General features: G+C 42.5%; 1 protein-coding gene across 2 annotated transcripts in view; it reads right to left on the bottom strand.

The window, feature by feature from the left end:
* LOC148032971 (TOM1-like protein 3) overlaps positions 1-21,596 on the bottom strand; it is a 40,843-nt gene extending 19,247 nt beyond the window's left edge. The window contains exons 1-2 of one of the 2 annotated variants that reach the window (XM_087683670.1): positions 21,075-21,596; positions 31-126 (exon numbers count right to left, since the gene is read on the bottom strand). In XM_087683670.1, coding sequence (XP_087539796.1) covers positions 31-126; positions 21,075-21,181 — 203 coding nt within the window. In that variant the 5' untranslated portion in view covers positions 21,182-21,596. The remainder of the gene's footprint in view (positions 1-30; positions 127-21,074) is intronic. The other variant, XM_087683671.1, reaches the window with a different exon arrangement.
* Between the last annotated feature and the right edge of the window lie 291 nt (positions 21,597-21,887).

Genomic DNA, 21,887 nt, shown 5'->3' on the forward strand with positions numbered 1-21,887 from the left:
CCAAATCATCCCACTCTTCTTATTCCATACCTGCTGGTCTTATTCCCTTCGCTTTGATGGGCTTCACCTATTTCTTCTACACCAAGACATTGTAGCATTGTTTTTGCCATATTGCAAAATTGTGTGCTGCAAATACCAACCAGCAATGAAAATCAAGAAATTGCAGAAATTTCAGATCTGCAAATTAATTTCCAAATGTAGAGAATGTCTGCTACACTCCACAATCAATTACAGCCACATTTATAGGCCAATGCACCAATTACATGTGAAATCCCCAAAATTCTGCTGCAATTTCTACTTCAAATGCATTCTTGGGCAAAAATTTAACACTTGCAGTTAAAAGCCCCAAATTTTCAAAGGCAAATCTACCCAATTTGCATCAATAGATGTACCCAAGTGCAGAAATTTCAGATCTGCAAATTGATTTCCAAATGTAGAGAATGTCTGCTGCACTCCACAATCAATTACAGCCACATTTATAGGCCAATGCACCAATTACATGTGAAATCCCCAAAATTCTGCTGCAATTTCTACTTCAAATGCATTCTTGGGCAAAAATTTAACACTTGCAGTTAAAAGCCCCAAATTTTCAAAGGCAAATCTACCCAATTTGCATCAATAGATGTACCCAAGTGCATATACCAGGCAATTCTTGCACAAATTGATGAAATTTTGCAAAAGCCCCAATTTCTCTGGTCCAATGAGCACAAATTTCAGTGAAATTGACAAAATTTCACTAAAATGTGAAACGCCCCAAATTTCCTGGGCAAATGTGCACCAAATTTGCAATTTCTAAGTCAAATTGTCATGTTCTGCATCAAAATCCCCAAATCCAAGAAAAGCCCTAATTCTTCAGGTCAAAATTTCACATTGTGCTTGCACATGAAAACATCCATCAATGGAGAACAGATTTCAAAAAATTAAAAAAGTGGTGAAAAATGTCTGTCGAATCGTAACGCCATGATGAGTGATGGCATTGACCTACCACATGCCGCCTGCTTGGTCACGGCTGACATGTCCAGCCCACTGTCTACTCACCAAACCCACCCACTTGATCATGTCGACCTACCTCCAACGTCGCCTACTCGCTAGGCCGTCATAGTTGTTCATCGAGCCGCTGACTGTCGGATCTGCGCCCACTTGCCAGGCCGTTGCCTACTCATCAGTCCACATATTGTCCGCTTTGGAAGATAGATGATATCTTCTTCCCATCCTCAACCACCTCAAATGGAGCTTTGCCAATGAAACTATGCATTATGTTGTTGTAAGCAAACTCAACCCACGACAAATACTACTCCCACTGTGTTTGGTGGCTTGAAACATAGCACTTCAAATGATCTAACATTGTGGAACTTGCTTCCTCAAACTAAAGGAGGCTTCTGCTGCAAGCTCAACCTCAGCCTTGATTCTTGCCTTCTCTCTTCTCACGTACCTCTGGACTGTGGATGGAATGATGATGAGATTTCAATATGTACTGATATTCTCAAACAACCCCTTCCAAAATAAATTGATCTTCCAAGGGTCTCAATCACTAACGATCGACTCTGACACGCCATGATACTTAAATATGTGCAATGTGCTGCAAAAACAATCGTGCTATATAATCAGCTTGTATTTTCTTCCTCACCTAAATGAAATGGGCTTATTCATGTAGGTGTCTTAGGAAGTTCAAAAATAATATCCATTGCAATGCTCCCCAAAGCCTATCTGGAATAGGCAAGGGCTGTAATAAACCCAGCATCTTTGGCCTATCATGCTTTACCTTCTGGCATACGATCCATGATTGAACAAACTGTTGTACATCATGCCTCAAAGCTGGCCAATAAAAGAAATGCTCCACTGTCTTGACCGTAGCATTAATATATCTATGTTCTGCAAACAAAGGAGCATGACTTTCAATGATAACTCTAGGTCTTAACTGCTTTGTGACACATAGTCGCTCATGAGTCATTAGAAATCCATCTCTTAGTACAAAGTGTTCATGTCTCTAGCAATTGCAAAGCTGATCATAAATATTAGCAAAGTTTAAATCAACAACATATTGCTCTTTCATGGCATCCAACTTAGTGTGATAAACCATGCTGACATCTGATATTTGTGGCTTATGTGACAAAGCATCATCCACAACATTCTTTTTACCATCAATGTCTACAATTTGAAAATGAAACATAGAGAGAAAATTTACCCATCTCATATGCTTCTCTAACAAATCTGTCTACGTCAAAAAGTACATCAAAGTCCGATGTTCTGTTTGCACTATAAAATCAATCCCCAACAATTAGTGTTTTCACATAGACAGTGTATGAATTACAGCCAAAAGCTCTTTCTCATAGGCCTGCAAATTTTCTTTTGCACCATGGAGAATTCGGCTCTCATAAGCCACAATTCGGCCATCCTGCATAAGAAAAGCCCCAATACTGTTACAACATATATCACACTTAACTACAAATGACATTCTTAGATCAGCCAACACAAGCACAAGATCTGAAGTCATCTTTTTCTTCAACTTTTCAAATGCTGAAATTTCCATTGCTATTTATCTAAATGGCACATCTTTCTTCTAAAAAGCATGCAATGGAGATGCAATTTCAACAAACCCACATACATACTTTCCTATAGTAAGAACACAAACCCAAGAAACTACAGATCTCATGCATATTTCTCAAAGATGGCCATGATCGTATTGCCTCAACCTTTGCAGGGTCCATATGAATACCATCAACCGATACAATATGCTTCAAAAAGTGAATTTCATACCAAAAAAATTTCGCTTTTCTTGTCATTGATAACCAGTCTATGTTCACGGAGCTCATTGAACACAATATCCAAGTGTCTTCTATGCTATGTCTCGTTCTTAGAATAGACACTCTGTAAATGCCCCAAACAACGTAGTATGCTTAACAATTATGATATTCGCTTGTTTTCGAGATTCAATATAAAAGAGAATGAACACTTAAAGCTAAAATTGAAAATTACTCACAAAATTACAGCCATGAAAAAGTAAAAGTAATGGAGACAAGATTGAGGGTTGAAGATGGGCAAAACCCCCCCCCCCCTCTGAAAGAATGTAATTCTGCTCAACCTATGTCCCTTAGGGAAGAGCTCAGTTACAATCAACCTGAGAGTGAGGAGAAGTAATTCTCACTCTCACAAGATCATGCAAAGATGTACAAACACATATGCATTATCTATTATGCAATGATAAGAACTGATTTCTTTACAGTATGAGAGAAGAAAGAGGGAAAATCATCCTTTCTTCATCGTTGATCAGCAGTACATGGATAGGGCTTGCTTCTTGTTGCTAAAATGGAAGAAAGAGCTCGAGAAGAAGGTGCTGTAATGAATTTACAGGCTTGCTGTTCTGTAAAACAGCAGTGATAGAAGAGGGAATATGGAGGAATTTGATAATGGAAAAGTGGGAAAAGATGATGGGGATGGATGGGGCCAGTTTCTGGCTATCTGTGGGTGCTGTACATAAGTTTACAGCTAAGAAAAATGATGCTGAATGAAGAAAAACGAGCTCTTATGTATAGGAGATGGAAGAGCTAGTACAAAAGGGGAAAGTGGAGTAGCACAAGACAAGTGTCCAGCCACATGTTATGAGATGTGACAAGTGGTGGGACACTTGGAAACTTGTGTGACAAGTGTCTTGACACTTGTCTCTTCTCTATGGCCTTCCTTTTTGGACTGAATACTGTCAAGAATAGAAACAACCAAATTTAGTAAGCACAGTCAGAGTACAAAATTTACTATTTTTAGAATAACATCCCTATTTTTTAGAACTAGCATTTTTAGGCTAATTCGAGGCTCCTAAAATTTAGGAACCCACCCAATATGAGTATCATATGAAAGCTTTTTCCGTGTACATCGCAAAAACGGTATCAGAATCTTCATGTGACTTTCCTATGCAAAGAAATGTGCATTTCAAGCTTTCAGCCCACACATTCACATTGTACAAGCATTTCATGATCATGCCATCTTGTTGATTGTAACTGTCTATTCAGGCGGATCTAACCCACACTTCAAGGCATCAATCCTTTCTGTGTGCGAATCTAACCCTAATATGCGTGAGTTCTGGTCACAGGCGCCCAATCGGGCCATATAGATGGAAGTGTGAACTATCTTTTCTCTAACCCACCGCGTGGGTCCACCATAACCTGTGACCACTCATCAATGGCCAACTCCAATACACTTTTCTTTATATCTAATTAGTGCAAAGGAAACAAATTTAATAAATCATTATATAGACAAATTAATGAAAAAGGATACAAATTCTGTTTCTATAGAGTTATGACACACTCATGTCATCAAAGAAAGTGTCCACAAGTCCTCTATGTGACCTGAAAATGTGATCCATCATCTGATTAATAGTGGCATGAGCATTCGTAAGCCCAAAAGACATGACTAGAAACTCGTATAGCGTAAAAGATGTCCTAAAGGCTGTCTTAGGCACATCCTTCGATCTAATGCGTATCTGATGATACCCACTTTTTCAAATCCATACTGTTGAATATGGATGCCCCCTACAATCTATTCATAATATCATCGATTTGAGGAATTGAAAAGCGATTCTTCATTGTAATCTTGTTTAGAGCATGATAATCAATGCACATACACCAAGAACCATCCTTTTTCCGCACCAAAAGCATTGGAGAACAAAAAGGAGATGAGCTAGGCTAAATCAATCCTTTTTCTAATGGCTCATTTACTTAACTCGTAATCTTCTCCTGCTAGACTGCACTGACTCTATAAGGTGGCTTATTAGGTGGGCTTTTTCCAAGGATAAGATTTGTGTCATGATTTTCTAACCTTTCAGGCGGTAGCTACCCTAAAAATGACTAAGAGAAGCAATCAGCATACGTCTTTAGAAATGATATGTAATCCTTCTCTAACTTAGGCATATTCTCAACATTCTCACTATCATCTTTATCCTTAGTAAAAACCAAGTACGCTAAAAGATGATTTTTCATTAGTTTAAAAATGGCAATCGCAAATTCAACAAGGATAAATTCACCTTTCAACTTTACATCAAGTGTAAGTGCCTTTCCCTTATACTGAATAGTCATCTTTTTTGCATAAGAATCAATCACTATATACATACAGTGACACTATGGAATACGAAGCAATACATTACAGCCCTCAATTGAAGCAAAGAGAAAATCTTCATTGTCCACCTGCAATCGAAGCTTTCCAATGAGTGGTGTGACAAGCTCTACATGGCCTATATATGCCATTCCAATTTTCCATATGGTTTTCATCTCATCCTTCCTAATGCTAGATGGGATGTCATGTCAACAGAGGTAAAATTGACTTGTGCAACATTATCAAAGAAAATCAATGCATCCTGATCCCTTATTTTACCCCATGCTCTACACAACTCAGTAGGATCATCATTGAGCTAATCACTAACAACATCGAGCACCAATCCCATTGATATTTCGGGCTTCTTTCCTTTAGAACCTCCTTGATTTTCTAATTTTCCAACTTGCTACCCATTGGGACAATCCCTTGCAATGTGACCCTCCCATTTACAAATGAAACATTTATTTGCAGCCATCAATTCCCTACGTAGTGCCAATGTTTTCAAGCCCTTTCTTTGCTATTTTGGCCTCTTTACAGGCTGATTTTCATATCTGCCTCTTTTCTCAACGTTAAAAAACTTATTATTTGGCTTCTCCCCACTCTCTAGGAAGCTCGAATCCTTCCCATGCAACAAAGCATCGGTTGTAGCAACACTCTCTATTTGCTAAGGCATACTAGGCACAGTGGATTTAATGTAAAAATCCTTAATTCCTTTGGGCAATCCACAAACATATTTTTTCACTTACTCATGAAGGGATACGGAGCAATAAGAAGTAATAGGCAGCAATGCATCCCAAAACTTCTCATTATATTACTCCAAATTCTTACATTCTTTATCATTCAACTTATTCCAAGCTATCATGATGTCCACCTCAAAGGTACTTGTCACCAATTCAACGCAAACATTTGCTTGAAATGTACCCATCTTGACAGTGCACTACCTTGCATCAAAAGAGTGAACCACCACTGCAATGCATTCCTTTTCAAGAAAATGGCTACTTTCGAACCTTTGAGGACCAAGTGAAGTTCCTCCCTGAATAGGCTGCATCAACTGTTGAATGAAAGTCAAAGCTTTCAGCCTATCTTGTGTCCCACTAAAGGACTCGAACTTTACTGCTTTTCCACCCCATCATAGTCTTTTGCTACCCCTTTAAGTGTCCCTTTGGGTGTCAAGTTGGCATACACTGGCTGCTGCAAAAAGGGTGCACTTGCTGAATTTACATCAAAACCAACACCAAACGGGACATTTGCATGACCAACATTCATTCCTTGAAACCCACAAGCATTCACGGATGCAAATGCAATACTAAACATGCTCCTTTGTGGCCTAGGCATCAAATCAACGTTACCATACATAGAGTTCTGCACATTTCCAGCCATACCCAAATACATTGGGCCTTACACACCATGCATTGGCTGTTGCATGCCATAGGGATTAGTGCCATACATTCCCATACGCAATCCCTATCCAATCATAGTAGGAAATATCATGCTTCCACCAAAGTATCTTAGCTGCCCTATCATAACATGCATACCCAGTTGTCCAAAATCGATTGGATTGGCACTTCCATAATGGCTTTGCATTTGCATTCCTTGCCCCATAGTGTACGAATTGTTTTGCTTCATTAGCATCTTTGGGAGCTTCAAATGAAGGCTTTGGCATTACCTTCAGAGCATCTTGCTATCTCGAAGGTGTAGAAGATGTCTTTTTCTTCTTGCCCTTGGTGTCCTTCAGATCATTCAAAAATGGGATAAATTAAGGATCCTTTGCCAATTTAGCAAAGAGATTTACTACTCTCCTCATCTGATTGATGAACTAGTCATCAAATTCCTCTTCACTTTGCTAGTCGTCAGCCTCATTATGCCTTGAAGACCCTGTATCTTGCCCAACAGCAACATTTTCAGCTTGTTGTCCATGGTCTGAGCCTTGTCCAAGATCAACCATTGCATTTCCTTAATTCCCATGTGAATGTTCATACTAAGAGGCATCATCACTGCTTGATTGTATCTCAATCAATAAATGAACATAACTTGAAATGCACAAATTACCTTAATAATCTTGAACATTGGACATCCTATTGGCCCCAAAACCGACGCCCCTTTTAGTATTTCTTTAACTTGATTACTAATGGAATGAGTACAAGCTCAGATTCACAATCTTCTTTGCTGTTCCAAAAGCCCCTTGCTATAGCAATAATCAACAATCCATTTGGGCCAATTGCCTCTTGATTTTTCACCTAGGACTTGCACAAATGGAACCAGCAACTAGCTAAATGCTGCCCCAATTTACAATGAATAGGTTGGCATCTAAATTCCCTAACAATTACACAATTTTCAAGTGCTGAATTCAGTGTATGATGCCTTCACCAATTGGCATAGGTCCTGAAATGGCTGTGAAACCCTAATTTCTACAGAAAGTTTGGGTTTACAGCAGAGATCTCTCTATTGTCCACCAAATTTTACTAGATTCTAATCCAAAAGGAGCTGAGAAATACTGAGAATGACTAAGCACAAGCTGAAGAAGGTGAGAGAATGCCAAAAGTAAGAGATTTTTCTGATTTTCACATGAGAAACTCCTGAAATCTGATTGTTGACTGTACCAAACAGCATTTAATGCTGTCACCAGCTGCAACGAGACCTCAAACTGCTGTTGCCTGCCCCAATCAGCTATCAGCTGTTAAAGATCTCAGAATTGCTGTCGCGTGAATAGATGGCTTGATTCTTGCTGCTCCAATCTCCACAAGGTCCTCCACTACAGGAAAATCAGACCAACAGCCCTGTTCTCTCTCTTTTCCTTAGCCTGAATAACTAAATTTTCTCTCTTCAGCCTTCAAAAACGTTTTTCAATCTTGCATGGGAATTCTAGCATTATCCAACCATTTATTCAATTTTCAAAGTTAAATAATTCTGAAAATTAAATTCAGCCCTTCTGACCCTGCCCAAAATTAATTGTGCCTATGGCATTTGCAACCTAGAGTGGTTCCCAACCTCTATTGTTGAGAAACCACATCACCACTCTTCACCACCCCACCACTCTTCAACCATTCTTCACCCCCTCTTCCTCCATCATCAGACACCCTTCTCTTCTCTCACTAGCCCCTTCCACTACCTTCACGCCCCTTCAAGGGGACATTGTGGTTCGTGGCTCGTGGTTGCCTTCACCCTTCCTCTTCTCCTTCAGGTGCCCTGTTCCATCATCAAGCCTTGCGTTTGGAGCATTTTCCACCCAAACGCAATTTTCCACCTGAGGTCACCATCATCTGCTTGGCGTCAGCACCCTTCTCCTTCAAGCTCCACCTTCACCTACATTTTTTCAATCTGGAGGCCTTCTCCTTGGTTGGCGTCATCATCTCCCACTTTGCGTTAGCATCCTAGCCTCTAGCAATAGTCTACATCACCAAGCGTCAGTGATTTCATCACTCATCTATCATAGGGGCTGCTAGGACCTGCGTTTTTGCAGCCTTGCTTCTCCTCCATCCCTCGCATCACTTGTCTGTCACAAGGGCTACTGAGACCTATGTTTTTGCAGCCCGGCTCATCCTCCATCATCTGGCGTCATCATTATCCACTTGGTGTCAGCATCTAGACTACTCTCCCTACATTTAATAGCTCCGACACTCTTGGATTTGCATTTTGTTGCCCAGGTCACTCCCTCACATCAAAGGACCGCAGTTTGCTCCCTTAACAATTGTCTTTCACGTTCAAGTGATTACTTCGATAGCCCACTACCCGAAGGATTGTGTTCGCTCCCTTCACTATGCAGACTTCCCACAGGTGCTACCACTTGATTCATACAAGACAGTGTAGTTATCTTTTGGGCTTCAACTCCGTTGTGTCAACTTTTCTTCTCATAGCATGATTTTGTGCATCATCACCGTGTTCATGTTTCTGAGTCTCTCTTCTCTCTTAGTGTTTGTTGTACACACACTATGTTACTCCCTGCAGACCCTACTATCTCTCTGCATCGTCGCTTATTTTCACATGGTTTGAGAGTGTACCTTTTTTTTTTACATGGTATCAAAGTAGACCTATTATTTTTTACATGGTATCAAAGAGTAGGAGCTCAAAGAGCTAAAGAACCTATTCATCAAAGAAGCCAAAGACAAGTTGTGGGTTTGGCATCATCTATTGATTTTCCCCTTCATTTCCGTTGCATCACCACGAGACAGAGATACCCTTCTCTTCTCAACCACCCACCCTCCCTTTTACATGTTGATACTCCAGTGCTATGACTTCTCCACAAGTAGATGGACAAACCAGTAGGTGCTTCTTTTCTGGCATCATTGGAACTCCCACCAATGCTTGCCACCATGGACCTTTGCTCCCTACCCTGCTGGAGTATATGCATCTATCCCCAAGCATTCATTGTGCCACCACTCAATTTTGGGCTACAAGGTTTATTTTGCATGGACTTTCAGATTTTTATGCTCAAGGCAATAAGATGCATCCGATGCACACTAGGCCCTTTCGAGCCACAAGAGGCTCGACTAGTACCACGGCCTCCTCACGACAGCTGCAATGCACTATGAAGGTTGCTTCTACTTCTAGGGTTCAAGAATGCCACCTCAACAACCCGTAGTTCTGTAGTCTGCTTCTTCGAGAAACAGTAATTGTTGTCTACCGCCCCTAGGCAATCCGCTCCTTTGTGAGACAGTGGTTGTTCGATCCCTTCTATTACTTTGGCCCCGCAATCCACTCCGCTGAGAGACTATGACTGTTGCCCACCCTTGGCTCAGCTTGAGCCTCACCTTTCCCCACCCTCGACTACTCAGGTTTGAGAGGCCACCTTTGGGAGTTTCATTGGAGAGTAGCCTTGTGTGTTTTTAGTTATTTACAGAGGACTTGATCCTACAGGATCATGTATTGGGAGAAGGTTTACTCTCTCTAGTTGAAGTGATTCTAAACGGGCAAATGACATGGATTCGAGACGGTCCACTACAGGTTATGCCATTCTCCCTTAGATCAAGAGCTATCTTGTGGAGTAGCAAGAAGCATGTGGCCCTTTCTTCTACGGAGACAAAGTATCGTGCATTATGTTCTACCGCTATGAAGGCGATTTGGCTTCACCACATGTTGCTGGAGATTGGCTTTCTTCAACCAAGACCTACGGAGCTATGTATCAACAACCAAAGTGCTCTAGCTCTGGCAAAGAACCCTGTGTTTCATACTCACACGATGCACATCGAGGTTCAGTATCACTACATTCGAGAGCGGATCATGGATTCCAAGTTAGTGGTGGCTTACTATCCCACTGAGGACAACGCACCAGATCTCTTTATGAAGCCTTTGCCCAAGGCTTCTATACTTCATCACATGAGGTTATTAGGTCTTCACACACCCACAATCTGAGAGGGGGTGTTAGCCTACCTATGTTAGTCATGTTAGTCTGTCATCTCCTGGTTACAAGCTCTTGCCAGAGTCTGACAAGAACATAGTAGCTCTAGCAGTTTAGGTGCATTTTCTTTATTGGTCAGCTTCATGTATGCATTCCTAGGCTAATTTCTACTTCCCATTGTCTGCCTACACCTATCGAACATTGTCATTGTCATCTAGGATTTTTCCAAGGTCTCCCTTATTTTCCTAGCATTTTCTCTTCAATGACTAACATGTATTGTTGATCTACCAACATTTATGGCCCCTACATGAGCAAGTCGACCAAATTTTTTGTGTTTTGGCTATTTATAACTAACCATACCCCCCACTTGGCAAGCACACACTCTTCAATCTTCAATCTTCCATTTGTAACTACACGCTCCGGCTCTCCATGCCTGGTGTTACCATCATCATCAACCTTATCTTGTGCCCTCACTAATGCTTTGGGCCGCATGCAAGGATTGATAAATCTATCCCCATTGTATGAGTATTCTTCTTCAATCAATACATTATTATTCCTTCATCTTTTGCTCCCCCTCCCTGTTTGTATTTGCTTCTCTCTATGTTCGTGTTTCTCTTCCATTGCACACACTCACAATTTCTATGTAGAACACACCAAGCGAGAGTGCTCATCTACTCCTGCTCATGTTTCCTACATCTTGAACCCTTCTTCATTCCGCACCTTGAGCCATCCCAAGCATTTTCATCCACCTTTTGCATCTATCCCTAACCAATCAATGGGTCTTCGCATCTCTCTCACTAACAAAAAACAAGCAACGATGGTGAAGAAATTAACCATTCCAAAGTTTAATGGCAAGTGAACTAAGAAGCTTACACTTGAGTGAATGAGTTGGACAATGCCCCCGCCTTGGTGTGGCAGACGGAGGGATTTAAGATTCATGTTCAAAAGAGTCTTCAAGATGAAATGGTTCTATGGTGGGAGTCATATCTCAAATCACATGTAGTGAGCACTTCGGCTCAAATGTGTTCTACCATTCTTCAACACTTTCCTCTGATGGACACCTTCACTCACTTCACCAAATTACTATTGATGTATCCTTTTCCCCTTATCAAGGATAAGATCATTTCCAAGTTCGTGGACAGCTTGTAAACCACCATTTCAGCTGATGCAAAGGCTAGATTTCTTGGACCAAGCCATGGACTTGGACAGGTCAATCTAACCAATCCATTGATGTTAAAGCCAAAGAGAAGGTTAAATCCAAGAGAGAGAGGGAAGATACTTCTAAGAAGATGGCTGCTCATGAGGAGCAAAAGAAACTAAAGAAAGAGAAAAAGTGTTTAACATGCAAGCAAACAAGGCATATTGCCATAGTAACATGGGATGGGTTTTAGGAATGAGGATGAGAACAAGGACAAGGAGAAGACTCACATGGGAACGGGCTTGGAATGATATGGGAATGGGATGGGACTTGGACGAGAAGCTAGAAAATGGCCATCCCATGTTACTAAGAAAATGGCCATTTTCTTAGTAACATGGGATGACTGCTCATAAGGAGCAAAAGACACTAAAGAAGGAGAATGTGTTTAACATGCAAGCAAACAAGGCATATTGCCATGGGATGGGTTTTGGGGATGAGAATGAGAACAAGGACAAGGAGAAGACTTGTCATCCCCTATTGCCATGAGAGGGGACTCTAACATGAGAACGGGCTTGGGATGTATACATCGAGATGGAACAAGACGAGAAGCTGGAAATGGCCATCCCATGTTACTATGCATATGGCTAAGATTTGCCCAAGAAGCTTGACTCGAAGGACGAAACTTTGAAGGCAATAGTCACGACCATAGAGGTGGCTCCAACCTCATCCATCACGGCTTCTACCCTTAAGATAGTACCCTTCGGAGGCATGGACCCATTTCTCCTTGGAGTAACATGGCCTTGTGCTCCTGCAATTGATGGTCATAGATCATTCTATTGCTTGCACTTTGCAAGGTGGATGGTGGAGCATCTAGGAATTTGATCCAAGACAAGCTTGTTGTGAAGTATTGTCTCCACATGGTACTCACCAGCGTGGCACCACCAATGGAGCAAGCTTTTAAGCCTAAGAGGAAAACCAAAACTAACAAATACCACTTCAAGGAGTAGGTGGACAATATGGCTTTCTAGATGGAAGATTTTGTGGTAACCATGAAATGTCACGAACATGCCATGATCAAGTGTACGGATTAATTCTTGCCCATGCCATATGAATCCACACCCCATGCAAAGCATCCTTAACAGGATATCCTAGAGCCAACCATGTGAACCCACCCTTGCCATGTCATTATCGAATCTTCCAGAATATATGCCATGTCATCGCCTACATCATTGATGATATCATCGTAGAACCTTCTAGAAGATATGTCATGCCATCGCTTGCATCATCAATGATGTCCTCACAGGACGTTCTAGAAGATTATTAGTCACTTTCCAACACCTATAAAAGGAGAGGCTTGCCATAGAGCTCCTCAATCTTGCCAATGCCAGTCTTGGGAGCTCAAGGAGTCGAGGCCTCCAAGTAAGTAACTTCAAGTTCCAATTCGAGTTCTTATCTAGTCATGGTATTTAGTCTTGTCTTGTCTTCCATTATACTCCTGTTGTCTTGTCACCCTATAATCTCATAGTACGAGATCTTGTCTAGTATTGTCATGTATCTTGTTCATTCCCGTCAGGGGAGATCTTGTAATTCTGATAAATGTATCCATACCTACGGTCCAAGATGTGGGATCCTTCGTATCCTATCGAGTCCTATTGTCTATACCTGTAGTCTCAGGTTGTGGGATTTTCTATATCTTGTTAAGTTATCATTACACCTTGTACCCCTACGTGGGTTATCTTGTAATCAAAATTCTTGTAACAAATCTAGCATCTAGCCTAGTCTCTCGAGCACAGTCTAGTGCTCCCTAAACATGAAATACATTTTGTTGGCATTGAAACTATAGTTGAGTCTGTGCATGAGCTGAGCTGAGAGTGAAGGTGCAGAGAGTTGAGAGCAGTAGAGTGAGAGAGTGAGTATGACACAATGGGTATACGGTACAATGACGAATGTACCACATTTTTAGGTTTTGAATATATATAAAGTACAAAGTGTAAGGGTGCGTTCACAGCCGAACACAATAAAAGAAACAGTGAGCCTGGCACTGAGTAAAACCTTTAGTAACAAGGCAAGCCTTGTGCTTGTCCAAAGAACCATTGCTAAGGTACTTGGTCTTGAAGACCCACTTGACACCGATTACCTTCTTGTGAGAGGGATAAGGCACAAGAGACCAAGTGCCATTCCTCTCAATAGCCTCCAACTCAGCTTCCATGGCCTTCCGCTAATGATCAGACTGCAAAGCCTCCTTCACTGAGGTGGGCTCACAATCCTGCATGACACGGATCAACAAACACTAGTTGGAGCAAACAAGCTCCGAAGGATGTGCCTGGGTTCTCCGTGACCTCCGCGGTCCATCCTGCGGTTCCCACTCCTCAAGAACCCCCTCGATCCTTGAATCTCGAAATGTGTCACAGGCCCAACGAGGAGAACGAACCTCTCCCCTCCCCGTCGCTCTCCATCTGCTGAAGACTCGGGAACATCCACCGGTGAAAGCTCCTTGGGAGTGGCCGATGAAAGTGAAGACTCGCAATCGAAAGAAGAATCTCCATCAAGAGGCTCTAGCTCCAAAGGAACTATCTCAAAAGCCCAACTCTCCCCTAGATCTCCAAGGACAGGGTGTTCCTACCCCCCTCTGTGGCCGAAACTTCCACGAACCGCACATCTCGGCTTGTATAGACATCTCGCTTGACGAGATAAAACAAACGATAACCTTGGGACTGGGAGCTATAGCCAACAAAAACCTTTCGTCGAAAAGCCGCCTCGAACTTATCACGCTGCGTCTTCGGAATATGCACATAAGCGTCACACCCAAAGATCCTACAATAAGAGACAGCGGGCTTAGTCCCGAAGTAAGCCTCAAAAGGTATCATCCTGTCAACGGCCAAAGTGGGAGATCGATTGAGGATGTGAACTGCGGTAGCCACTACCTCGGCCCACAGAAACTGAGGTGTTTGTCAGTGCTCCATCATGGTGCGTGCCATCTCGATCACACTTCGGATCTTCCGCTCCAAAATGTCATTCTCTTGGGGAGTGTTGGTGTTAGCAAACTCCTAGTGAATGCCCCTATCTGCATAAAAACAAGCAAACTCATTAGACATAAATTCACCTCCCTTGTCTGAACGCAAGGTCTTCAGTCCCCAACCAGAACGGTTCTCCTCAAAGAGAAGCCAATCCTTGAAGTGAGAGAAAGCCTCCGACTTCCAAGTCAAGAAATAGGCCCAAGTCATCCTCTGCTGTAGCATCTACGATCAACATGAAGTACAAGCTCCCCTTCAGGGACTCGGTTCTCGTCGGGCCACAAAGATCTGTAGATACAAGCTCCATGGGTGAAGTAGACCGCCTAGAAGCTTTGTTGGGAATCGCATCCCGATGCAGTTTCCTACGAATGCAGGAGACACATGGCTGATGGCTCACCACTATGTCTGGCAGTCCTCGGACAAACGACCCTCGCGACGCCTTCTAAAGATACTCGTAGTTCAAGTGGCCAAACCGAGCATGCCATAGCTCAGATAGTGTCTGAGAAGTAAGAAGAAGAGAAGTAAGAGCTGAAGAAGACTTCAATTTGTACACGCCATTCTCCTCATACCCTGCAAGGAGAACCTTTCTCGATCCACGATCAAGGACTCAAACAGTATCACTGTCAAACTCCACCAAGAGACCAAGAGCACAAATCTTATGGACCAAAAGTAAATGATACCCCAAACCTGGCATATGCAACACCTCAGAAGTGTGGGTACCACCACGTCCATCGGGAATAAGTTGCATCTCACCCCGCGCAACAATAAACACAGAAGAGCTGTCTCCAATGAGAATCTATCCATGCGAAGGTCGCAAATGGACAACACCAACGAAAGAAGGAGTCATGTGCCGGAAGGCACCACTGTCCACAATCCACTCTCAAGCTTGGGGAGCTATCATCGCAGCATCAGAAGTCTTCAATGTAGAGTCCTCAATGACTGCTAAGTGTAAAAAAGCAGCTGATGAGGGTACAGCCACTGCTCCAGAATCCTTCGTATCCTTCTTCTTGGTATCCTTCTTGTCTTTGTCAGGGCAATCCTTTTTCGAGTGACCGGTCTTTCCACAAATATGGCAAGTCGATTCCTTCTCCTTGTCCTTCTTGGATTTGTTGTCCTCCTTCCGGTCTTTCCACAAATATGGCAAGTCGATTCCTTCTCCTTGTCCTTCTTGGATTTGTTGTCCTCCTTTTTCTTTTGGTCCTTCCTCTTCTTCCGAGAGGCTTGACCAACCAATGCCTCCGATTTGGAAGCATTCTGTCCCTTCAATCGTTCCTCCTGGTCAAGACTATAGGAACCAACTCTTCTCACCGAAGAGTCGACTCCTGCTCTAATGAAATAAGAGCAGAATAAAAGGTACCGAATCGTAGTGGCAATTGGGACAGTAAAGTGATCGCCATGTTTTCGAAGGAAATAGACTTCCCCGCATTTTGAACTTGTATCATCTGAAGCTGTCGAAGCTTGTTGATGCGTTCCCGAAGCGAAGGAGACTTATTCACGGACAAAGTTCTCATCTGCACCTCCAAAGAAACCCTCTTCATCAGGGTCATCCGGTTGTACACCTGATCAAGCTCCAGCCATATCTCTTGAGCCACGGTCAAGTGCTCGATGTGTGTTATCACGACTGTGGTGCAAGACAAACAGAAAAGATCAAATCCTGGCATTCAGTTTGTCCCAATGAGACTAGGCCTTGGTCAACTCCACACAAGCATTGGAAGAGAGTTTGGACTCATCCCTCACCGAGGGCCTGTTAATCTCCTCCATCACCAATTCTGCCAAATCATAAGACTCCAAAATGGCCAACAACATCACCTGCCAGATACGGTAATTGTCACTATCAAGCTTTTGATCCAATGGAAGAGCTGGTAGGACAGGCACCTTCCTGTCCATGAGCGCCTGGAATTCCAAATCAGTCTCTGTAGACATGTTAACCTGCAATACCTGCACAAGCGCAAAATCAGTCCCCCTCTGACGATGAAAACGCAACCTTCTAGGGCTGATTCCTCCGCTGCCCAAACCTTCTTCACCCGCCGAAGGCAATGAAAAGGTAAAATCTGCAATGGAAGGCCTCAAACGCAGCCTTCCTCCCCTTCAAACAGCAATCACCTACAGCAAATTCACTGATTAGACTCCTTTCCCGCACGCCCACGCTCGCTTCAGCCTTGATCCGATGCGTAGCCCTCCCGCTCACCCTCGAATCCTAGAAACGCAGCCTTATGTCGCACTGAAATCTCCTCTTCAGATAGGTTTAGCCCTCAGTCAATCCATCTTCACCGCTCTGATATCGTGTCAAAGTGCAACGATGCAGAAGCGTAGGACAAAGACTGAGAGAGAGTGAACACAAAGAGGGGAGAGAGAGAGAGAGAGAGAGAGAGGAGAGACGGTGTAAATGCAAAAAATCTGCGGTGTAGTATGCTGTATAAGAGTGCAGAAATACACAAGGGGACAGAGGAAATATCTACGTATGTCTCCGACTTGATGATCTCGATCTCCGTCAGCCCGAGCACATTCTGCCTCAGCCAATAGATCTCAAGATTAGAATCTGAAATAATGACTGAATAATGTGTCAACAATGTGCTGGAGGACTGCTATATAAAGCAGAAATAAAAGGCATAAAAATAAACAGGTCGGCCGCATCCGACTGAAATAAAATAATGCCAAATACTGTCTGACTGCACTGCAGGCCGCCACGTGGCACCTGCGCAGTCTGCTGACGTGGCTGGCTGCTGGCATGGCATTGTACTCTATCTGCTTCTGACATGGCCCTATAATTTGTCTGTTGTACCAGACCCTAACTGTGCAGAACCCCTACCACAGCCTGTCCAGGGGATGACTATAATGCTAACACAAACAACAGCATTTTTAATCTCCCTAGCAATAGGCAACAGCATCCTGGGCATTTTGGACATCAAGCAGCCTGATTTGGAGGTGTTCCAAACCAAGCAATTGCTGTAGCTGATGCTCTAAAGCCTGCAAATGCCATTCTCCCTCATCTACTGCTCCTCTCTCTCTCTCTCTCTCTCTCTCTCTCTCTCTCTCTCCAAAAAAAAGGCAAATGGAGCTGGATTTCTAAATTGAAGCCATTCATTAATGGATTTACTGATTGAAACCTGATTTCAGTAGAAATTAGGGTTTGCATGGCTGCCTTGAATGTATGCCAACAAATCTCAGCTATGCATGAAGGATTTATGCTGCAAATCTGAAGATTCACAGCAGATTTGTTGAGAATTGGTCACCTACAGAAAAGTGACTTGCATGCAATTAACAAGGACTCAATATGGCTTCTCGAGCAATTAGAAACAAGGGGCAAATGGAGGTTGTGCTTGATTTGCACGACTTGGGGGAAATTTCCGTTGAGCACTTGTACATATTCTAAAATCTCAGCTGAAAGAACTCTGACGTATTCACAGTTTGGCTCTCCAATCTCTCAAAGCTTCAACCTTTCTTATTGAATTATTAACTTCTAGAATAAAAATTAAAGAAATACTACAAGAGGCACCAGTTTTTGGGCCAATCAATGTCAACTATACTTTGATTGGTGGTGTATTAAATTTGACCATTAATAATTTATTTGATTACTCTAATTTTCTTGTAAATCAAGGAATTTACCACCCTCTCCATAAAGGACAGCTGGTTTTAGACAGGCTTGGCATTGTTATGGGCATTTGATTCACGTGTTATCTCGGCAATTGCCCCCACCATGCCCAAAGGATTTTAAGATTTAATTCCAATGTTAAACCTCCCTCGAAAACACCCTACCAGGTGAGCAAGAAGGACCTCAAGGAGGTTCAGACACAAAGTATTGTAGAGGTATGCATAGTGATACAAACTAGAGGAGGGACCGCCAGCCTATAAATAGGCTACAAACATGAGTAGGTTGGCCATAAATCTAGTGCCAATGAAGTACAAGTTGGCCAACGGATAATGCACCAAGTAACCATGAAATAGGCACCTAAAATCTGGCAACCACATCACATATGAAATGTGCCCAGCCCACTCAGACATGCACAAACTTACTCATGAACTGACAAATCTGCTAACAATCATGACCCAAAGCTAGAGTCTTGGAGTATTTTCAATGGTTAATTTGAATACTTCAAGCATCTTCTTCTATATACTGTGATGTTACAGGTTTTTTGCAGTCCTACTGTGATATAGGACATAATGGGGGTGCCTAGAGGCTTAGATGCCTACCATCATTGTACATTTTTTTGTATTGAATCACTCATGATTTAAGAGGAGGTGTTCAGGGTGTACATTTCATGGATGTTAGGCTCTTTATTAGGCTTGTTATCAAGCGTCTTTATGGGCAGGGCAGTTGGGCAGCTCACGTAGGGCTAGCTCATTCATCTTAAGTCTCGTTCTGTAGTCTTACAATGTCAGACCACATCCACTTGAAGAAAGGAACATTGGATGTACTAACGAGCATCACATGTGCCATCACCTCTATGGTTTATACAATACATCTCAATTCTTATGTTTCGAGATCCATTGTCTACTAATTCATTCTTTGAGTCCTTGTGTTCTCTCTTTCACTGTTCATCCTTCTCAACATTCAACAATTGTATTCTCTCTTCCGTTGCTCATTCTCACAATATTTGGTATGCATGATGGTGGCTCCTATTTCTTCACAACTATAACAAATTCTCATTCTCATTTTGCCTTGGCATAAATTCATGGCACAAATGTAACTCCATCAAACACTTTTGTACAATGAGAGGGAATTAAGAAGCAAGGATAATGAGGCCAAGTGTTCTCAAATACACTCTATAAGTAGAGCGTAAATAGAGTGGGTGGATAGAGAGGTAGGTGGATAGGTGAATGTATGTTAGATGTTTGCAAGTTGTTTAGTTCTAATTACAAGGGAATAAATAGCTATGTGAAATAAACCCATGTGTACAAAGCAAAAAAGATATTAGACAAGAAACTTCCGAGCTTGTTAGGATTGAGAACTCCCTAGCACATAAATCTCTCTCTCTCTCTCTCTCTCTCTCTCTCTCTCTCTCTCTCTCTCCACCCCCAACCCTATGTGTGTAGATATTTGCTGAAAGCCAATATGACATGTGAGATAACATGATGACTATGCTCTCTCTCTCTCTCTCTCTCTCTCTCTCTCTCTCTCTCTCTCTCTCTCTCCACCCCCAACCTGTGTGTAGATATTTGCTGAAAGCCAATATGACATGTGAGATAACATGATGACTATACTAATCCATGCTCTCTCTCTCTCTCTCTCTCTCTCTCTCTCTCTCTCTCTCTCTCTCTCTCCAAAGTCTGTGTAGGTATTTGCTGAAAGCAGATATGACCTGTGAGAGAACATGATAACTATAACTAATCCATGTAATATCTCATCACAATAAACAAAGAAAAACAGACTAGGAAAGGTTACATGTGTCTACAAAGTGTTGGACTCTCCCAATATACTAGCAAGGGATTTTGATAGAGGGATTGAAGCAAGAGAGAGAAAGAGATCAAACTCAAAAACTAATCATCCCTGCTATCCATAGACTACATCAAAGCCCCAGAAAGACCACAAAATGCATGCATTCAAAGAGAAGTGATAATGTTTTTACTTTGAAGCAAATTGAACCAAAAATGATAAATATGCCTCTTCTTCGTACATGCATGATGCAAAGATATAATAAGTATGACCCAAGAAACCAAATGTGTACAATACCAATCACAGACTACTGCAAGGGCGGTCTACAAAATAAACTGCTTTTGCTCCAATTTCAACCTGTTTGAGGCCAGACCAAGGATCTAAAAAAGCAGTGCTGGCAATTATTAGGATCTCTGTGTCCATTTTTAGGAATATTTGCCAGTTGTGACACTTTTTGGGCAGCCAATTTGGGCCTACACTATTACTGTGTAATACCAATAATAAGCAGCCCAGCTCCCTTTGGATCATTTGGCACTCAATCAACTAGTACAGGGTTCTCTCCAACAGCCCTAAGGACAGGCTGATGAGGGGCTGTTTTTGGTATACTAGTTTTTGTCGTCTATGCAATTTGTTTCATGTTCATTGCCTCCATGCCTTATAAACTGGAAGATCCATTCACACCGCTTCAGCTCCCGTACCTAACATGAAGGCAAATTGGAAGGCCACAATAATGGTTGACAGCAGTGTGTAATTTTAACTTACTGCAGCTCTATTGTGACGAACAGCAATGGTCAGTGCTGCAAAGTACATCACATCTAGTTGCCAGATTTTGCCTGCATCAATTGACATGCCTCTAAACATCAATAGATTGAAGTGACAAACTGCAAGGCACATCCTTAATGCAACACTAACGCCTCTCTTCTAGATCAAATCAGGGAGGATCAGACGTATGCGTGAACTAACAACTGCTGCGATTCTTATAACCTACCCCGTGCCATGCGACAACCCATCCCTGCTCACCATCCCCTGCTCCCTTGGCCCGCAAGAAAAGGGCAGAATAAACTTCCTTTGAACTGAATAAACAAGCACAGCACATGCGCCAAAACAGAAGGCACTGGCAAGATGGCTTACCCAGGATCATAATTGATGTGATCACAAATCTCCAAGTTCATGCCCCAATCGGGGCCGATCAGCAAGTCGCTCGTGGCCTTGTCCACTAGAGCAGAGACTGTCGCCATAGCTGTGTAAAGCCGACCTTACTCCTCTCAGGCTCCAAGAAACCAAAAAGAAAAGGGAACACCTGCTCCAATTCCTTCGAGCTCGTGGGAGTACCACAAAAGTCTTCTTAGCCAAACTCTTGCGTGTGTGTGTGTGTGTGTGTGTGTGTGTGTGTGTGTGTGAGAGAGAGAGAGAGAGAGAGAGAGGAAAAAGAAGCAGGAATCGACTGATGTGGGTCACCACAATCCACTAGAAGAAAAAGATTGATTGCGCACAAACTATCTCCAATTTAGGGTTTTCAGATAACAGCACCGAGCACACACAAAACCAACAGAAAAGGAGAAGGTGGATTGACCGGCGAAGGGAAGAGGAACCTGCAGAACAGGGCGTGATACTCTCTCTCTCTCTCTCTCTCTTTATTTCTCAACCGAGTCAATACTAACCCTTAGCGGGTGTCTATTCCTACAAGTTTCCCTACCGACAAAAACCGACCCACCCTGTTCACACTTCTTTATTAGTCACGAGGCAGCCAACCCAGTAACCATGGATTTCTGTTCGTATTGGGATATTGTGCCCCAATCGCATAAACAATCATGGGCAGTGAAAAAGCAAGAGCCAAACATATGGCAATAAGGTGAGTCGTGACCCCCCACAAGGAAAGTCCGCTTCACCCCAACTTACTACCATTTTGCATAAAAGATGTAGACTAGCATTCCCCACGCATAG

Source organism: Lygodium microphyllum, chromosome 8, assembly GCF_053477565.2.
Source record: "Lygodium microphyllum isolate KBCC chromosome 8, Lygodium_microphyllum_v1.1.10, whole genome shotgun sequence".
In the NCBI taxonomy this organism is placed as follows: Eukaryota; Viridiplantae; Streptophyta; class Polypodiopsida; order Schizaeales; family Lygodiaceae; genus Lygodium; species Lygodium microphyllum.